The 21,675-nt window shown below is 38.5% G+C and overlaps 1 protein-coding gene across 1 annotated transcript in view; it reads right to left on the reverse strand.

The window, feature by feature from the left end:
* Positions 1 to 21,675, reverse strand: part of LOC134749139 (uncharacterized) — a 175,803-nt gene that overhangs the window by 53,722 nt on the left and 100,406 nt on the right. The window contains exons 2-3 of the mRNA XM_063684047.1: positions 6,646 to 6,799; positions 4,508 to 4,629 (exon numbers count right to left, since the gene is read on the reverse strand). Of these exons, the coding sequence (XP_063540117.1) occupies positions 4,508 to 4,629; positions 6,646 to 6,799 (276 nt within the window). The remainder of the gene's footprint in view (positions 1 to 4,507; positions 4,630 to 6,645; positions 6,800 to 21,675) is intronic.

Consider the following 21,675-nt stretch of genomic DNA (forward strand, 5'->3'; position numbering starts at 1 on the left):
CGTAACATCGAAATAAGTCAAACGTAGTGGCATAGCTATGGTTAATATTCATCAAATAATGTAAAAATTATTTCCATAATGTCAATATCCAGAGGAAAATGGGAACTACGTTTGTATGGGGAAGCGGCCGTCCCCTTTCCTCTTAACCACGGAATAATTGGAGAATAAACCAATAACAACGCCCCTGGAGGTGAGGTGACGGCAACTTGGATGAGATACATTTCGGGGACTTCAATCTTGTTTCATGAAACGTTTCAGACTTATAGGTACCTATTGTAAATTGAAATACATAGATCTTAACGGCCCCGTTCAGGTTTTTCTCTCACACTCACTGAGCGTAAGCGTGTGCTAGATGGCTAGGCGTGCCCGGTGTAGGTATCCTACCGGCTGCGCCATGTCAGGATACGGAAGAAATTTCTTTTGTAACAGGGGGGTTGTAGGTATCCTGACGCCCGGGATCGCGGATTTTGAATTTTAATTTTTTGATAAGTTCCATCAAAAACACAATTGCGCATTTTTAGAATCAATTTTCATTCAAAGAAAGTTATTCAGCTTGTTTGTACATTATAAATGTCTGGTATAAATTATTAAGTAATATCAATTACATATATTTCCCTTCCAAAACTACAAAGCGTGACAATTTCAACGCTCAATCCGGACAGCATTTATTATATTTAAATACCTATATTACTTTTTTCATTTCATTCTAAATTATCTATTATTGCGACTGACTTTATATCTCCAGAATTATAATATCAAGACATTTGTGCCATTCCCAACTAGAAGGGTACTTATTGTCGGTTGTCAATAAGGCGCTATGTCTATATAGCTTCAATTTGAAATCAACCTTATCGACAACCGACAATGTGGTACCTTTTGGTTGAAAACGTCACATTTAAAGACAGTAATTTCAAAGTAAGGCGTAGAAGAAAGTGTGAGAGGCTTTTTGCCCACCTGTGAGACAATAGGCTAACAAATAATATTAAAACTATAGCGAAGTCTCGACCAACACCTTAAAAGAATCTTGCTAGGTGTCTGGACAAACGGATATGTGACGTCCCACGAGTAAAGGTACTTTATGGCGGTTGGCGCTTACGCTATTATTAACGCTGCTCCAATTAATATTGGATGGCGCTATGCGACGTAAGCGCCAACCGCCATAAAGTACCTTTACCCGTGGGACGTCACATATCTTTGCTATTTCATGTCTAGTGAATCTTTAATTCATTTCCCGAATCGCGCCGCAAGCGTCAGATGCAAAGGCGATAATATTTATAGAGTTAGACCAAGCTAAGTTGGCATCCATTTTGATAGCGTGTCTGGGCTTTGCATGTGTTATTTACACGTCATAATTTCATAGAAGATTGACGTTTAAAATAACACTTGCACAACTTAGCTTGGTCTAACTCTAGGACACGGAGAGGATAGTACGTCGGTTCCTCTCTGTGGCGACCACCAGCAACTTGGGCCCTGCCCCGCTGCTGGCGATACCATACTTAGGTTAGGTTTTTTATAAATGTGCCTATACATTTTTATGTATTTTATGTAATTGTTTATGCGTTTTCTATTTCATTTTACATTCATATTATAAAAACCTCTTACGAAAAAAACTAGGTATATGAATATAACATTTAGACATCTCAAAATATAAATATCTCAATTTCCTCTGCGGCTTTCTTGCGTCAAATAAATACCCAGTAAACAAATATATAGTTAACGAGACACAAATTGAAACAAAACAGCGGCGAATTGAATCCATTTATAAGACAAACTGGGACGAAATAGAAAAACTTGTTTACCAATCGGACTAAACTTGTTTGAGGACATCAAAGTATTCTTTAGGTGTTTTTCCTGTCTGAGACACTAGTCGAAACTAGTATTAAGCCGTAGATTTGTCTCATACATAAAACAATAATAGGTATAGTACATTATGATACAAGTGTGCTAAGTTGGTCATTACACACGAGGCGATATTGTGCGCGCGATAAGAAAGCCGATGTGTGTAATGACCAATGCACACGCGTTTCATACGACGTTTTTCAACACACTTGCGAGAAAAAAAAGGAACTCATATTAATCAAATTTTAATAGTTAAAACAGTTAGTATTGTGTGTTGCATCTGTCATACTGCCGGCCGCCCCTCGCCCCGGCCGCGGGCGGCGGGCGGGCCAGTCGGGCGCGCCGGTGCCCGCCAGTCTGACCAATTAAAGAAGGCTCCCTTTCCATGCATATTATTAGCAATCAGTTACCTTCTTAACTCAGTCGAATAATATAATGAAAAAGCACGAGTGGAATAATACACTGAAAGAGCACGCGTGTTTAATATCTAGGATTATGAGCCAAAAATCGGTGGAATAAAAACGTCGTTTTGAGCAAGTGTGTTGAAAAATATATTATAGAACAGCAGTTGTGGTTATGAATCAACTTATGAGAAAATATTCAAAATAAAACTATTCCTCTACCAATAACTTAAATTAGGAAATTGAAACTGACATGTTTGAAAATCTAGTTAAAACTATCGTGAGACCATTTAAGTCACTCGGGCGACATGTTTCGGAGAGCCTAGGTCTCCATGTCGCGCGAGTGACTAAAAATACGTAAGTGAAACCGCAATTAGCTAAGTTTGAAAATTTATTTTTTTATTTACACATGTAAATATAATGCAGCAGTGCTTTTGTCTAGTGTCTACTGTAGGCAGGCCCAGTACTTAAAGAAAAAAATATAGATAGAAAAAATCACGGAAAAATGTCTGATTTCAACTATAGCGACCGGGCTTCGTACGGGTGCAATGCTGTTGCATTATACATATAAACCTTTCTTTTGAATCACTCTATCTATTAAAACATACTGCATCAAAATCCGTTGCGTAGTTTTAAAGATCTAAGCATACAAAGGGACAGACATCCAGCCAGACAGCAGGAAGCGACTTTGTTTTGTACTATGTAGTGATTGTATATCGTATCCCTACACCACAGTAATAATAATTTTAGTATAAAATAGGTAAATTTTTAAATAGTGATATAGCCGAGGGATTGAACGCAAAATTTTAGACAAAAGTATACTTTCAGAGTTATTATGGTAAAACCTTAAAACCCGCGTGATCGCCAAATACTTAATATTCCGTAGCAAGTTTCGCGTGGCGCACCGCAACTTTAGTTCCTTTCTAATTTCCTGGCTTTGATAGCGACCGTCAATTTGTAGAAGTACGAAAGTTACGAAACGAGTACCTATTATATGTATACATAGCCCAAACAAAGGTAGCTGATTCTTCCAGCTGTGTAGGTAAATATGGACAGATTCTTGGAAGTAGTTTCGAGCCCCTTATTACATCCAATTATTTTATTTCTATTTCATTTTCTCCCTTCCCATGGAGTTTACTTCTCTTTGTCCTACAGAAAGGCGCGACAAGACAAATTATTACTCAGTCAAATCGTACGTTGGTGACGTTTTGTTGCTGTCCTGCATCACTAAAGATTCAGAAAAAATCAATCAATCAATCTTTAATGTCAAAAACACATGTCAAAAATTACAATACAAATAAAATTAAAAATACACAACTTCCCTAAATTAAATAACAAAATCACATATAAAAAATAAAATATAGTAATATATACTCTCTCTCTGTGGTCGCTCCCTCATGACTGAGGATCGTGGTCATCAGTGGATGTGGATGCTCCACACCTGGTTCTTTTAATCTGCCTCCATCGGTGCCTGTCCATCGCGTCTCTGACGACCGAGCAAAAGCTGGTTGAGGATGGGGCCCCTTTTACTTGATCGCTCCATCTAGTTGGAGACCGTCCCCGGCCTCGTTTGCCCTCCGTGTTTCCAACGATGATCAGCTTTTCAAGGCTTTCATCTCCCCTCCTCATTATGTGGCCGAAGTAGGACAATATGCGCTGTTGACAGACTGTGGATAGGCGAGTTTGGACACGAAGCTGTGAAAGGATCGATACATTGGTGCGCATGGCGGTCCAGGGTATCCTTAACATACGCCTCCAGCACCACATCTCGAATGCATCGATCCTTTGCCTTTCTCGGGCTCGTATTGTCCATGTTTCCACGCTATACAGAAATATGGGGAATACTAGAGCGCGTACTAGCCGGGTCTTGGTGGCACTGGTTATACCTCTCTTCTTCCAGATGACATTCAGTAATATATACAAATGTCAAAAATCTAAAACCATTAAAAATCAACAATACAAATGTCAATAAAATAATACTATGGGAATCATTTTATGTTAAATTTACTATAAAATTCTTTTACCGTGAAAAATGCCTGGTCAATCAATAACGCTTTTACTTTTTAACAAATGGCTCGTAAGAAGCCGCCTATTTTATTTCACGGCTCAGATCACGGTGCAAATCTAGATGTTATGCACCAAAACTCGTTTCAAAGTTATTAGGTCATACACAGATCTAGTTTTCAGCACTTTGCCTGAAAACTCTGGTTTGGGTTACTGAAGACTTTTGTAATATTTTGTTAGATATTATGTCGAAATGTACTCACGGGCAGTTTTCAGTCGCACAGGATAGCTCAGCAACGCGCCGCGGCGCAACGCGGCGGTGCACTGGTATATGCCATCTGCGCCTTCACGTTTGCGTATGTCTAGTGTGCCATTTGCCAGGATTCTGTAACAATACAAGATGAATTAGTCCTTATCTAAATGTGGTCACACGCAGAAAGGTCTCAATTCAAACCGCTCGGTACCTATTCATATTCATCATATTCACATACATATTTTAATGCGATCGTGTTCATTGTAGCGTCAAAAAAGCGAAAATAAGAACGTGCTCTCAATTTTAATAGCACATAGATTTGCTAGTTGGGATAAAACATTATGAAGTAGGTACAATGATATGATACCCCGTTAGGACATTGCAGTAATACATTATTAAATTAATTATTTTTTTTGAAATAAATATCATTCATATTGCATTATTACTTATTTTATAATTTATATATTGTTTAATATTTAGTTCATCATAAAAACTCAACAATTGTAAATAATAAACGGAAATTACATTAATTAATTATTTGGACTAATATTTACTCTAATGGATTATCTGAAGAAAAAAAATCTAGCTCGTTTGCGAACGTTTACAATTATTCGAAGGGACTTCTTTTGGCTTACGAAAAGACTGTGCGCTTCTGAGCTGTGTACCCATAAAATAATGCCATATTTCAGCCACAAGTAGGCATAAGCATAATATGCAGATTTGGCGCATTCAGTGTGTATTCGATTTCAATAAATTCAAGGCAAAAAGTGAATTGGGCTGGTTTTGATTTTATTATTGAAATATGCTCTTGCCAGTTAAACGAAGTATCGATAGTGATACCTAGAAGGTTGAAATGTTCCTTCCTCTATATTTAAAGTGTTAATTACTGTAGACAGGTCTAGGGGTTCCTTTTGGTATGGATGAAATTGTATAAATTTTGTTTTAGGTTAGGTTTAAAGATATTTAGACCTAACCTAAAACCTAAGATATTTAGACCTATTTAGGTTTAAAAGACATACAAGTCACTTACACGAGAACAGAGTTATAAGTAAAAGTAATCCTATTTACGGTTTTAAGGTTATTAATTTCCAAATTATAATTTAAGAGACATGAAGTCGTGTTGTGATCATCATCATTAACTTAAAGAGTTATTCTCTTGTCGGGGGAGTATCTTCCAGCTTTCCCTATCCTGCGCCAGCTCTTTGACTTTTTGATACGACGCGATCCCTACTTTTTCTTTCACTTGATCTAAAAAGCTGCGTCTGGGTTTTCCTCTACCCCGCTTTGTGATACGATTCTATAATTTTATTTGCGTCGCTTAAATGTTGGCAATCAAAAAGGAAGGACACATCGTCAGTATACAATATATTGAAAATGTTTGTCGATTTTGGCAGATTATTAATGTGAATAATAAAAAGTAAACATCCAACCACGCGCTACCCTGAGGGATACAGCAGTTTATTGTGTCTTTTATCTTTATCTTTATTTATTTAACGACACAACATTACATAAGGAAAAGGAGACATAGAGACATAAATGAATTGAAATGAAAATGAAAAACAATTTTCTTTCTTACTTTTAGCCGGCCGTAAGCGTTACCTCGTATGCCTATTTCCTCCATTTTCTTTAGTAAAATATTGTGAGAGACCCTATCATATGCCTTATTCTTTGTAGTATTCTTTGTAGGAAACCCCATACTGAACACGCACTTATCGGCCTCGTCTTGGCCATAGCTAAGCCTATTACTTATTCTGTGTCTAAGCGATGTGTAGACAACTCGCAGTATCCGTGCTTATATCTGAGTGTCACCGCGCTTGCATCTCGCCGTCGGCGCGATTATACCGCCTGTGATTCCCACCTAACCGCTTCTGCCTCACAGATGCTGTGCGCGATGTCGGCGCTGTTGTCGTCCAGCAGTAGCCGTTCCTGCATCTCCGTGGTGTTGTCGCTTCTGTTACGTGCTTACTTGTGTAGAAGGAAATGTCTTACTTGCGAGCCGTCAGGAGTAGGGGGTGGTGCGTCATCCCTGCGCAGGGGGAGGGCTTGCGCTGCGGCGCGGGTCTAGGCAGCACGCGTTTGTAACATGTAAGTTGAGTTCCATTTCACTAGGAAGAAGCGAGCTGTGATTGTTTTATGAATGTGTCTTACTTGTGAGTGTCGTTTACCCCATCACGCCGCCAGAAGTAGGGGGTAGGGGGGTCCTCCCCGCGCAGGGGGGGCGGCTTGCGCAGCTGCGGCGCCGGCGCCGGCAGCGTGCACGGCACGAGCGTGCGTGACGACCAGTACCATGTTAGCGGGATATCTGGAAGACAAAAGGGATCGTTATTTTTTTTATAGTACACGGCAAGCACTGTAAGCTTAATAAGCGAAGAGCCCAAGGAAAGCGTGCACGGCACGAGCGTGCGTGACGACCAGTACCATGTTAGCGGGATATCTGGAAGACAAAAGGGATCGTTATTTTTTTTATAGTACACGGCAAGCACTGTAAGCTTAATAAGCGAAGAGCCCAAGGAAAAGCCGTGTTGTTTTTCCGTTCCTCAAAGTGCTCATACGCACACGCAGTAGGCCATGTATTATGGTAAATTAAGTATTGAAAACAATATTACGTAACATTTATACCCTTTTTTATGCAAATAAATTATTCATTTATTCATAATACAGTAAGAAATATACCAACTCATGTCGTATCTGTGTGAGTGCGTCTATAATATTACTTTAATAATAAAGGGACGCGATTTAAAAACGGTTTCTCTCTACAGATGTAGTGCATATTTATTTTCCATCGTATTTTCACGGAAACTTACGAACGTGTGCTATTTCAGTCAGTCTCGGTACAAAAAGTACTGACATTGAGTGAAGTAGCATGACTAATACGAACGTTTCCCGGAAAATACGATGGAAAACAATTATGCACTACCTGTACATTCAGTGAGTGCATTCGGAGGTCGAGGAAGTGGGAGGGAGTGCGCCGCGCCCGTACGTACAAAATGACACCACTCTGTCATGACGCCCAACATTCCTAACATTACCTTAGCCATGCACGGAATTCGCGCGCGGACAGGACAACTATGGCACTGGCACTATAATGTAAAAAAACTTGACTGTCAACGTTTTTCCCTTGGACTCTTTGATAATAGAACTATTTATATACTTACTAGACTAATGTTTATTACAAACCTCATTTCGAAGTCACCAGAATCCTGCCGAAGTCAGAGAGAGAATCACTTACCTGATGATGAAGCAAGGCCAGTGGCCTTGACCTTTTTGGCACTGCGAATTAAGTAAATGTGGAAGAAATAAAGAGGGAAATAGGAAAAACTAGGAGAATTTAAATTTACGTTAGACACGCGACGCGCCGCAGTACGTGACGCCCACCCCTTGAAAACGGAGAACTAGGCTCTCCGAAACATGTCTCGCAAGTGACTAAAAATACGTGAGTGAAACCGCTAAGTTAGTTAAGTTAATATATGTCTCACTATAGTTTAAATTCGATCACGTTAGATAAACAACAACAACCCTTTAAATTAAACATATTAATAACGGGTCACTCACGTATTTTAAGTCGAAAAACGCTCAACGCAAGCTCCTGATGACGCTCCTCGGTACGGAGTGAAACATGTCGAAATTTTTCGACTTAAAATACGTGAGTGACCCGTTATTAATATGTTTAATATGACTGTGTCTCACGGAAATTTTGTTAACCCTTTAAATTGACAAATAAGTATCTTATACAACTAATTGAAACTACTATATAAGATTATAAAGGCTTCCATATTATTTTAGCAACCCAACCAGAGCGCGCAAGCTCGAATTCATTTCGGCTCCGTCCGTCACCGATGAAATATGGCGTCTCACATAACATGTGATGGATAGACCGAATATTGTGATGTACAAGTCATGGTATGAATATGAAGATGTTTAAGCATGGAGATATATTAATGTCAGGGAAACTAGATACGAGTACTTAACAAAAGGATGGAGAATTATTTCGATTTGGTTACGTATGTTTAATTTAACGTACATGTTTCTATTAATTTAGTCGTATGGCATTAATACAATTCTAGAACGCTTTACAAATCTACAAATTAATATTTAGATTCATCACCCAATTGGCTGCTTTTCGATAGCTAAAGTAAGTCCAGAGGATCTCCTGTCCTGTGTACTTCAAAGAAAGACAGTTTATTATTGAAGTAGGCGTATTACAATGCGCTTATGAACGTCAAATAAAGCTACGCCGGCTCTAAGCTTACACCTCTGCCCGGAGAAGATTTAAATCCCCCCTCAATTGGATTCCTTCTTGGGTACTGGTGGACAATGTGGGAAATGGACTGTACAGGTGCTCCACAGTCGCACTTCGGTGTTCTCGCCACCCACCCACATATGTGACGTTTTTAATCAAAAGGTACCACATTGTCGCTTAACATAAGGACGAAAATTGCATGTATCTTTACACGAAAAACCTGTCAAAGCGTCCTTATGGCAAGCGACAATGTGGTACCTTTTGCTTGAAAACGACACATATCTAATAGTAATTGTATGTACAAATTAGGTTAACATGAGGTTAACATTATTTTTGTGAGACCTAACACCACAATAAGATGATGTTTGGCATACATCATTTTATCTTAATCAATCAAAACTTTTTGTGACCAATCACAATTATTTGTCAATAGCGGGAAATTGTGTATTGGTAATATTCAAAGCTAACCAGCTATTATTTTTCTCACTTTCCCGCATTCGAGAATTTCTGTTTTGCCCCATGGTTGAGGTAGAGAATGCTTTAAGGCATAAAGTCCGACATTTGTACTTATTTTTATTGTGCAATAAAGTTTAAATAAATAACAATAAAGCTGCATGAGCGCGGGGTATATTTATGAAGGACGGATAAAATGTTAGTGATATGTGTTATATAATCAGTCATGTGGACCATGTTTAAAGGAAAAAAAGTCAGACCCCATATGGAGTACTGCTGTCACCTTTGGGCAGGAGCACCTGGATGCCAGCTTGGACCCTTCGACTCAGTCCAAAGGCGCGCTGTACGAATCGTCGACGATCCCAAACTCACAAGCGGTATTGAACCTTTAAGTCTAAGGAGAGACTTCGCCTCCTTATGCGTGTTCTACCGCTTGAACAATGGGCTGTGCTCTGAAGAACTGTTTGACATGATGCCAACGGCCGCTTTCTATCACCGCACCGCTCGCCATCGGCAGGGTGTTCATCCTCACACCCACACAAATGGTCGCGTACTGTGCGGTTTAAGAGGAATTTCCTCCCGCGTACGCTTCGGCTGTGGAATGAGCTCCCTGCCGAGGTTTTCCCGAGGGTCTACAGTATGGGGTTCTTCAAAAAAAGGAGTGTACAGGTTTTTAAAGGGTCGGCAACGCGCGTGTAATATCTCCGGTGTTGCAGGCGTCCATAAGCTACGGTAACTGCTTACCATCAGGCGGGCCGTATGCTTGATTGCCACCGCATGGTATAAAAAATAAAAATAAAGTACTGTTTAAGAGCTACGTTTATATTTATATATTCCGTGCCAGATAAAAACAGAACAAATATCATTCATGCCGGTTTAATTTCGGCCACGTCCGTCAAGAGTGAATTATGGAGTGTAACGTAACCTCTGATAGATGGAGAGAACGTAGGAAGTTTGTGCAAGTCATACGATGTTCGGGGTTCAAGATTTATTCGTATCAGGAGAAGAAACGCTTGAAAAGAAGGAAAATGGTCTGATCAGGGTTTATTTTACTTTGTTATTTAAATATAAAACATATATTTAAACCCGTCACATCTATTATATACTAGTCTACTAGATATTTTGAAATTTTAACGAAATATTCTTTAAGTTTTGTAAAGCTCCAAGCTCCACATATAATATATTTTTTGAAATTTAAAAGGTGGAGAAAATGGGGTTATATTTACATACATTTTTAAGGAGCAACATTACACCTTTACACCTATACAAAGTTCAACCATTAGGGTTCAACCATTAATAACGTCACACGAATTTCGAGGTTTTTAGACCCCTCCCCCCTCCTTGTCACGCTTGGTCACATTTGGCAAACCCCTCCCCCTGGTGTGACGTCACATTTTTCAATGAAATCGGCAAATCGAATTAAGTAGTTTTAATATTTTATTATAATATTTTTGACAAAAGGAATATTAGTAATTTTTATAGTAAGTATACGAAAACGATACCAAACCCGGCCAAATGAGAGCCCTAAATAAACCTTCAAGAGCGGATATTTCAAAAACTAGACAAGATATCGAAAAACTTGTCTTAATAAAATTTGTAACAAATTAAATCACTTTTCATTTTGTATAAGTGGCCATGTCGCTCAGACTCATAGTTTCCGAGATATAATCGAAAAACCGAAAAATGGAACCTTCAAACCCCACTCTCCCCCCCAGCACCAGGGTTACGACCGGGGACTTTTGATATGTTCACCTCCTAACTAGTCCAAACAAAGCTACGAAGTCAAAAATTGTGTTCCAAACATTTCCCTCTATAACTTTTTTTGGGCATTAATTTCCTGGCCTACTACAACATAGGGGCGACCGCTAGCTGGCGCGGCTGCACGGAGCGGGTGAGCGGGTTAACAAAAAATTGTATAAGCCGGACGCGTGCGACAGATTTTACCTACGATGGCACCCGCGTGCTATCGAACGCCCTAAGGGTTCTTTAAGCCCTATAGCTAGGACAAATGTAGGCACGAGGTTAAGCAAGTTCAGACATAAAAATAAACATACTTAAATAAAGGATTAAAACAATAAAATTAGTACAAAAGATCAGATTTATGTAAGCGAATCACATGAAAGACCGCTCGCTTGTTTCATTGAAGTACTGCTTCGGGCGAAATTAGTGATGTGCCTTTGCTTAAATTATACCATTGCCTTATTTAGTTTATAATATTGTCTTCGGTTACCGCGACAGTTACTCATGAAATAAAACTATGAAAACGGATTATATCGCGTATATTGAATTTATAATACATCCCGACGTTTCGAACCCTTTACAGCGTTCGTGGTCAACGGGTGACTGAGGAGAAACTACAAAGTGCAAAAATACCCACATACTAAAAATAATGAACCATCATAGACTATAAACTTTAAAATCGGTTCATAAGGTTCATAGTTATACACTACAATTATTTTCAAGTAAAGATATATATATATATATATATATATATACGCGATAAAAACTACGCCGGCTCCAACCCTACACCTCGGACCCGAGAAGATGTAATTCCCTCCTAAATTGTAGGAGGGTATCCCAATAAACGTCGGGATGTATTATAAATTCAATATACGCGATATAATCCGTTTTCATAGTTTTATTTCATAATTTGGTTTATTTTAAATTTTATACCTATATTTATCATATTTTATTTATTGCTTTTTTTTATTCTTTTATTTTTGTCATGTTTCCTGTAAGTTAGTTATAATAATATAACTACTATAAAGTAAAAAGTACATATTTAAATTTTTAAGTTTGTATTTTTTTTATGTTACAAAGCTTTTATGAGCCATGCTGCTGCTTGAATTAAATGAATACAATACAATACCATTTCATTCATTTCATTTCATTTATTTATTTCTATAACAATATGATATTGTGTTAGAAAAATCTTACAAACTATGTATTAGCACATAAATAATAGCGACATGTCAAGAAATAAAATTCCAAAAATACAATTCAAACAAAAAACAAAAAAAAGTACAGATAAAATACCTATCTAAACAACTAATAAGTATAAAAAGTTAAACTTGATTACGATAAACACTTGTATGATACATAATACCTTTTTAGCGATAAGACCGCCTGCTGTTACCCTTGTTTATTTTCCTTTAGAATTTCGTTTTGTATTTAGTACGGATTACGGAATATGGGCCGGACGTCGGACACAATGTTTAATGTAACAAATAAATCATTGCATTGTAAAATTTTTAAGGCCCAGTTATAAAAAAAAAAACAGATTGCACCAGAAAATAATGTATGCTTTTATAAGTCGGTGACAAACAAACTTACAGTCCTAATAGTAAACGGTGGATGGAATTCTTATTCGAACTTGAGTTAATTGTGTAGGTACAATATTATTTGACCCACTTTATTGAAATTTGTACACTAACTTTTTTCAATTCGTGAATTTTGTCATTTCAACTCAGGATCACGGGCTCTTGCGATCCTAAAAGTATTGTGACACTTTTTTTTCTCCTATTAGGATTGAAAGAGCTTGTGATTCTGAGTAAAAGTGAGATGTACCTGAACTATGAACTGTATGTAATGGGTATTGTAAGCTACGTAAGTACCTACCTGATATCCATTACTGATTTGCCATAGCCGTAGAATTACAATTTTAAAAATACCAGTACACGACCATAAACCAGTCCACCAGACCAGACCAGTATACGTTGACCAGAGTTGATCATCGTTGAATTTTTCATTGTGATTGACATCTGTATATACAATTTATAGATTTAAAAAATAATTTGTTAGTCGTACTCGGTAAGCATGATTTAAGTTTTTAGTATTAAATTCAATGTTTTATGTACGCCGATCGACAAAATATAGTGAATATACAAATATAATGTAATGCCGTATACAAATAAAATACTTACTTATTACTTTTGAAATAAAAAAGTGTACAAGCCACCCGTTGACCACGAACGCTGTAAATCGTTCGAAACGTCGGGATGTATTATAAATTCAATATACGCGATATAATCCGTTTTCATAGTTTTATTTCATGAGTAACTATAGCGGTAACCGAAGACAATATTAAGTGTACAGATTTTAATAAAATGGCCCAATTGCGATTGTCGATGGCCCATTTTTTTCGCACGTCCCAACACTAGCGTAATTATGACAATCACCGAGATTAAAGGATAGCCCGTAATTAGACCGCGAGTTAAATGAAACCGCCATTATTAAAATTCGTTTTTTTTAGCATTATAAAAAGGGTAGGAAATCAATCTTGAAGTGTCTTTTTACTCAAAAACGCTTTAAGAAAACACTAACAATTACTTTTGACTGTGCTTTTGATATGAAACCAAAGGAGAGATGAGGTGAGATTGCGGTCAAATGCTTACCTTTTAGTAATAAAAAAAAAAGAATGTAAACGGTCACATATGGTACTCAATTGTTATATCTACCTATTTTTCAAGTGTTTTTCAATAAAAATCACGACGAGATTGTTTACCCTCTTTCTAATGCTAAAAAAAGAAATATGGCAATGTTGCAGAACATTTTCAAAACATCGAAAATTTCTGGAAACTTTCATGAGAAAATTCTCATCCAAGTTTACACTTAGAAAGTTCCGATTATTACAGTTCTGATTAAGTACAGATTAGGAATTAATCTCAATGTTCCTAACTGTTGACGACTGTTTCATTTAATATTGTCCCCACGGCCCGACTATCCGGATGCAGGATCCTATATCCGATCGGACAATTTACGGACTGGGTTACCTACGAGACAGGCTAAGCCTAGTGTAGGAACCAGAGTAACCTGACTGCATTTTTCTATGCCAGGTACATTTTGTCAACTGTGTTTAATTTAAGTTAATCTTAACAACACTGAAAATATTTTTGTGTACCTACAATAAAAAAAATTGAATTTTTTGAATTTGAATTTGAATTTGAAAAAGCTCTAACCGGTTTAGCTCACGTCGCAGTTTTATCCGCCTATTGGACTTTGTGCGTGCGGAATAGATGCCCGTCAAATATCAAACAAGATGCGGGGTGGTGAAAAATGATCCCACGGGGAGGCTTCCGCGAAAACGTTTGAAATACCTACTCGTTTACGAGACACAGTATAAGCAAGCAGTATGTCAGGTAACGACATAAATACTTAACAACCACTATTACAACTCATTATTTTTCACAACGACGGGACTTAATCGCGTAAAATAAGTTTTAAATTTACCTCCGACGTTTCGAGGACGGCGTTGTCCCCGTGGTCTCGGAGAAGACTGGCTAAAGTTGACATCAACATCTAGGCGCGCAAGTTTTTCGAACTACCCGCACTTGGTCTTGTTTATTACGCAATTACAACTGCATTTACTGCCAAAAGCTCGCGAATAAAAATAAAAATAAAATAACTAAAAAAAAAAACATTTACATGAGACGTAAGTCTATTCGTTTGGTTCGGTTTTAACTGTTTACATAAAGATAGTTTATTATTCAAGTAGGCAATGTAGGCATATAACAATGCGCTTATGAACGTCAAATAAAGCTACCCTGGCTCTAACCCTACACCTCTGGCCTGAGAAGATTTAAATCCCCCCTCAATTGGAGGAGGGTATCTCTCTTCTTCTCCGGAACTCAACTATTCTCTATTCTAAATTTTAACTAAATTGGTGCAGCGGTTTAAGCGTGAAGAGGAATAGAAAAAATATTGTGCCTCTAAAATGTTACATCAAAATCTCGATGGCTCCACTTCTTAAATCTACCCTTCCTAAGAGCGTTTTCACATTGTTCTATTTGATATCGGATGTAGGAAGGAAGTAGAATGTAAGAAATGTGTTTCTCTGTATATATTTATGCATATAATAAATCATTATTACTAAAAAATGATAAATAACGCCAAAAGGCGGAATTAGTGCCAATGGCACTCTCCTGCAGCTGTTTTTGTCATAATCGCCTTCCGACCGATATCGGAAAGGCGCTTCCGATAAATACAGCCATGTCGGAGCCCCCTGTCAGCTGTCGGACCGATAATATTTGTTTGTGTGCGTATGTGTAGGCATAATGCTTGTTGTAGTGTACGTGACCGCTAAAGACGGCGCGCGGGCGCACCCCCGCGGCCTGACTACACGAATGTAGGATCCTACATCCGACATCGGATCGGACAATGTGACAACGCTCTTAAGAGCGTTCTTACAAGAAAAGTCGAAATAATGTAAAATTGATGATATTCCCGACAACATTTAAGATTTTACGCTCATTATTAGAAATAAAGAGTACTTGTTCCAGTAAGAGCGTCTTCTTATCCTTAGGAATATCGTTGTACATTTTAGAAAAAGGACTAATTAAATTAGTAATGATTGTTTTTCTGATGGTCGTTTACGAAAAACCGCGTGAAGCACTGAATTGTGAGCTCTTATTTGTAAATTTTGAGAAGTTTACTCTGCTAAAGTTGGATATTTTGTATTACTAATATCCTGTACTTTAGGAATATCGAATGATATTCTTCCTACATGCTTTTAAGAAAGAGAAAATCAATGTTAAACGAATTGAATTTTCTCTTCGAAACAAGTGTAAATTCCTACGAAAATCTACTTAGTATCGAAGTCATTTTTATACACGAGTAATCTACAACGTTTGCTTATACTGTTGGTATACATTTGTGTTTATCAAATTCTACTTTAATTTTTTGGCAATTTTTTGAAAACTACTCTATATTGCCGATGACGCGCGCTAGCGATCTCAGTACCGCGGCAGAGCTTGAAGAGGTCGGACCTGTGTCGGTCGGCTCCGTACGTTTTCGACGGCGACAACGAGGTTTTTTATCGTTGTGTGCGGCAGGCGCCGTGTAAAACGCTATACTGTGTGCGTGTAAATTGCGACTGAGAAACTTTGATCCGAGTACTGTATTTGTTTTTATAGTATTATAATATAGTATAGTAACATAACAAACTTCCGAACAACATTAAAAATATTTGAAATGACCTGACATTTTATAGGTAGTAAATTTAAAAAAAAACCAGCCAAGTGCGAGATGGACTCGCGCACAAAGGGTTCCGTACTATACGCACAAAACGGTAAATAAATCACGTTTGTTGTATGGGAGCCCCACTTAAATATCTATTTTATTCTGTTTTTAGGGTTCCGTACCCAAAGAGTAAAAACGGGACCCTATTACTAGGACTCCGCTGTCTGTCTGTCTGTCTGTCCGTCTGTGACCAGGCTGTATCTCATGAACCGTGATAGCTAGTTGAAATTTTCACAGATGATGTATTCCTGTTGCCGCTATAACAACAAATACTAAAAACAGAATAAAATGTGGTATTTCCTATAAAAAGGGACCTTATTGTCGATGGCGCTTACGCCATTATAAACGATGCTCCGATATAACTAAGACTGAACTTGTATAAGTGTTTAATTATGTATTACTCATCCTCCTTATGAACCCTGGCAGTACCTAGTGGAACTTAGGTTTGGTGCAACATAGGCGCACACTGTTTTGGTCATTCGGCTCGTCTTGATGAGCACTTAGGAGAGCAGTACCCATGATAGAGCTGATGCTGAACCCTGGCAGTACCTAGTGGATCTAAGGTTTGGTGCAACATAGGCGCACACTGTTTTGGTCATTCGACTCGTCTTGATGAGCACTTAGGAGAGCAGTACCCATGATAGAGCTGATGCTGAACCCTGGCAGTACCTAGTGGATCTTAGGTTTGGTGCAACATAGGCACACGCTGTTTTAGTCATCCGACTCGTCTTGATGAGCACTTAGGAGAGCAGTACCCATGATAGAGCTGATGCTGAACCCTGGCAGTACCTAGTGGATCTAAGGTTTGGTGCAACATAGGCACACGCTGTTTTAGTCATCCGTCTCGTCTTGATGAGCACTTAGGAGAGCAGTACCCATGATAGAGCTGATGCTGAACCCTGGCAGTACCTAGTGGAACTAAGGTTTGGTTGACATATCAGTCAAATTTGACAGATTGACAGTTTTTGTCATTTTCAGTAATAATTATCTTTTTGGGATAGAATTTAGCACCAAGTAACATTGTTAAGTGTAGATTTATACTATCTGTCAAAGTTGTCATTTTTGACAGTTTTGGATCCCAGGTCGAAACGGCTTGTCCAATTTTGATAGGACCTTCAACATTAGTCATGGGATGGAAAATGTAGTTTGACACATCTGTCAAAACTGTCAAAATTGACAGTTTGACAGTTTTTGTTATTTTTAGTGAAAATTAAAATGTTTTGTTAAAGTTTGGTACTAAGTGACATAGTTTAGTGTTGTTTGACATATCAGTCATTTTTTTTTTTTTTTTTTTTATGAAATAGGAGGCAAACGAGCAGACGGATCACCTGATGGAAAGCGATTACCGCCGCCCATGGACACCCGCAACACCAGAGGGGTTGTAAGTGCGTTGCCGGCCTTTAAGATGGGAATACGCTCTTTTCTTGAAGGTTTGAAGGTCATATCGGTCCGGAAATACCGCAGGCGACAGTTCATTCCACAGTTTAGCTGTGCGAGGCAGGAAGTTTCTAGAGAAACGTACAGTTGAGGACTGCCAACCATCTAAGTGGTGAGGATGGTAATGTTTTCGCGTAGGGCGATGGCGAAAAGAAGCTGCAGGGATTAATCCGAACAATTCCTCGGAGCACTCCCCGTTATACACGCGATAGAAAATTTGACAGATTGACAGTTTTTATCATTTTCATCTTTTTGGGATATAATTTAGCACCAAGTGACATTGTTAAGTGTAAATTTATACAATCTGTCAAAATTGATATTTTGTGACATTTTGACATTTTTGGATCCCAAATCGAAACGGTTTGTCCAATTTTGATAGGACCTTCAACATTAGTCATGGGATGGAAAATGTAGTTTGACACATCTGTCAAAACTGTCACAATTGACAGTTTGACAGTTTTTGTCATTTTTAGTAAAAATTAACATGTGTCGGGAGGCACCGCTCTTCCCTAGGTTAAAGCAAACTATTTGTACAAATAAAAATTTAAAATCTAAAGATTAATTTCTAAAACTAAAACAACAAAAATGACCATTAAACTTACACTAAATTTTAACAAACTTATGATATTGTAACTTAAATAATTTATAATAATAACTATAAATGCATGTGTGTGAATGTGTGTGTGTGTGTGTGTGTGTGTGTGTGTGTGTGTGTGTGTGTGTGTGTGTGTGTGTGTGTGTGTGTGTGTGTGTGTGTGTGTGTGTGTGTGTGTGTGTGTGTGTGTGTGTGTGTGTGTGTGTGTGTGTGTGTGTGTGTGTGTGTGTGTGTGTGTGTGTGTGTGTGTGTGTGTGTGTGTGTGTGTGTGTGTGTGTGTGTGTGTGTGTGTGTGTGTGTGTGTGTGTGTGTGTGTGTGTGTGTGTGTGTGTGTGTGTGTGTGTGTGTGTGTGTGTGTGTGTGTGTGTGTGTGTGTGTGTGTGTGTGTGTGTGTGTGTGTGTGTGTGTGTGTGTGTGTGTGTGTGTGTGTGTGTGTGTGTGTGTGTGTGTGTGTGTGTGTGTGTGTGTGATACTGTTCTGTCCGTTTGCCTATTTTTAAGTATTCTGATATTAGTAGTTTTTCCGTTTCTTCGTATGATTTCGTTTGTTTTCGTTTGAAAAACTGTCAATCTGTCAAATTTTACTGATATGTCAAACAACACTAAACAAAACATTAACTTCAATGGCCATTAACGTCTCAAAAATTTTATTCGAATTAACTTTAATGCAATTGGTGCGTAATGCAATTGGTTAGTTTGACACATCTGTCAAAATTGACAGTTTGACAGTTTTTGTAATTTTTAGTGAAAATTAACATGTTTTGTTAAAGTTTGGTACTAAGTGACATAGTTTAGTGTTGTCAGCCCGCCGCAGCGCGTAAAATACCTAAACTCGCTCAACGCCGAAACGTAATAGCGCTCTTAAGGAGCAATCCAGACAATGGAAATTTCATCGTATTTCATGCGCTACAACAACGACTAAAAACTAAGTATGAAAGTCAAAGTACTGGTATTATCATCACCGCGCCCCCGTGGGAGGTCCGGACTCCGCAGTATAGGCAGGTGGAAATAAATGAACCGCCTTATTTACAGAATTATCTAAAAGCCTAATTAAAAGTTACTACCGGTATGTTGACGACGACTCGGAAATTAATTAGTTTTATTCTGATGTCCCGGATGATTTTTATATGAATTTAATTAGTGTTTTCGTTTTTTTTTAATATATATTCGAGCTGGTTTTTAGGGTTCCGTACCCAAAGGGTAAAAACGGGACCCTATTACTAAGACTCCGCTGTCCGTCTGTCCGTCTGTCACTACAGTTGAAATTTTCAGATGATGTATTTCTGTTGCCGCTATAACAACAAATACTAAAAAGTACGGAACCCTCGGTGTGCGAGTCCGACTCGTACTTGGCCGGTTTTTAATGTTTTGTGATAAAAGTGCAAGAGACTATAATTTGAATTGTTTGAAAAACAAAAACGAATATATATATGTATGTAGGTAGTATAAACTATTGAAATGTTTATATAAAAGTCAAGCTTCAAGCTTATTTATATATGTAACTCAAAATCGTTCACACGGCTTACCCGCCGTGAACGATTTTGAGAGTTGCCATACAAATTTTGCCTGTCATTACGTAACGATATTCGACAAAATCCCGTATACGGTAACCGGGAAAATTTAGCGCCGTGTCAACCTAGCCTTTATTATTCTACGGCCTTTACAAACAGCTAATAAGATTGTTGATTCTTCACAGGGAAAATTGATTGCCTCGCAGTTCATTTTCTACGTAGAAATCTCCACAATCTCATTAGTTATACTCATACATAAGGAGCACAAAAAATCTTCCTCCTTCCCTTAGTCCCAGTTCTATCTTTGGTCGGGCCTCCTCCAAACACACGGCGCGCGTCCGCGTCCGCGTACGCGTCCGCGCCGCGTGGACGCAAGGGGCCGGCCGGGCCGGCGGGACGCAGTCTGTTTGACGTCGCTAACCTGTTAGCATGGGCGGCGGTCTCGCCGCGTAACCGCGGCGCTGCGTCGCGCCTTGTGTTTGGCCAAGCCAGTACGGCGGCGCCAGGACGCACTATCCTGGGTTGTCATAGGGGTAAGGTTCTGTGGGGCTACCGCGAAAACCGAATTTCGCAAATTGCGGGGATCTTTCTCTTTTACTCCAATGAAGGCGTAATAAGAGTGTCAGAGAAAAATGCCCGCAATTTGCGAACTTCGATTTTCGCGGTTATAGCCCTAGGCTATCATCTCCCGCTTGATATTGTCACCATGTGTCGAGAGGTCTTCCTCTTCCCAGGGGTTTAGTGGGGATATTTAGGACGGATTTAACTGGGAAACGATCATCTCGTCTCATTATGTGGCCGTACCATTTAAGTCTGCTTTCCTTTACTCTGTCAATAATAGGGGCCACTGTGAAAGATCTGAAAATAAGGAGCAAAAAAAATACTTCCATATTTGTTTCTATACCTACAAAGAAATCTGTTATTTTTAATTAATTTTCGCATTCTATTCATCTTTGTCATACTTTCGGTGAGCGGGAGATCGTTAGCGGCCATTTCTCGCTTGCCCAGGTGCGACTACAGGCAACTTGTACAATTTGTCACAAGGTAAGCGCTTCAATTTTCAAACGCCCATAACATATTTTAAATAAATAAATAAATATTATAGGACATTCTTACACAGATTGACTAAGTCCCACGGTAAGCCCAATCTATATCTTGAGTTATAACTTATAATAAATTGGGTGACATTTTCAACCAAAAGGTACCACATTGTCGCTTGTCAATAAGGTTGATTTCAAATTGAAGCTATATGGAAATAGCGCCTTATTGACAACCGACAATAAGTACCCTTTTGATTGAGAATGGCACTGGTGCAGATAGTATTCAAATATTACTGCATCGCTCCTGCATCGTGACTGAATCGTGACTGTATCGCAACGTGTAAAGAAACGGTCATAATTGACAGAAAATAAAATGAAAAAACGCTTTTATTTGCCCCTACACAAACTTCGCACATAAACAGTGGATTTGCAAACCAAACCAAATAAAATACGAACAAAACTCAACTCAAACTGTTACCTAAGAAAGAAATTATATAAATCAACCAAACAAAACAATATCATATCAAATAACAACACAAACAAAAGTTACTCCACTTGACATAACCAACTTAGAGACACTAACTTGCACAGCTGAGTTGAAAAAGTTACCGCAACTGACTAAAAATAGAGTTCACATTTAAACAACGCGACAAGAGAAATGGTGCGGCTAAGTTTCCTAATCTAACCTAATAATTTATTGGTGAAAACATTGCGTGGGAGCGAGCGAGAGGATACGTTGTGTGTCATGCGCACTAGGAACCGGGAAGCAAAAACTTGGGTAAGATCGTATTGGAGAGAGTAGTTACGTTTCTCTGCAAAGAATTTCAATTGGTTACCGCAAATTTCGTTCGCCGTTCGTCTTTTAGCAGAATTCACGAGAATACGT

The sequence above is a fragment of the Cydia strobilella genome, chromosome 2 (genome assembly GCF_947568885.1).
Source record: "Cydia strobilella chromosome 2, ilCydStro3.1, whole genome shotgun sequence".
Classification (NCBI taxonomy): domain Eukaryota; kingdom Metazoa; phylum Arthropoda; class Insecta; order Lepidoptera; family Tortricidae; genus Cydia; species Cydia strobilella.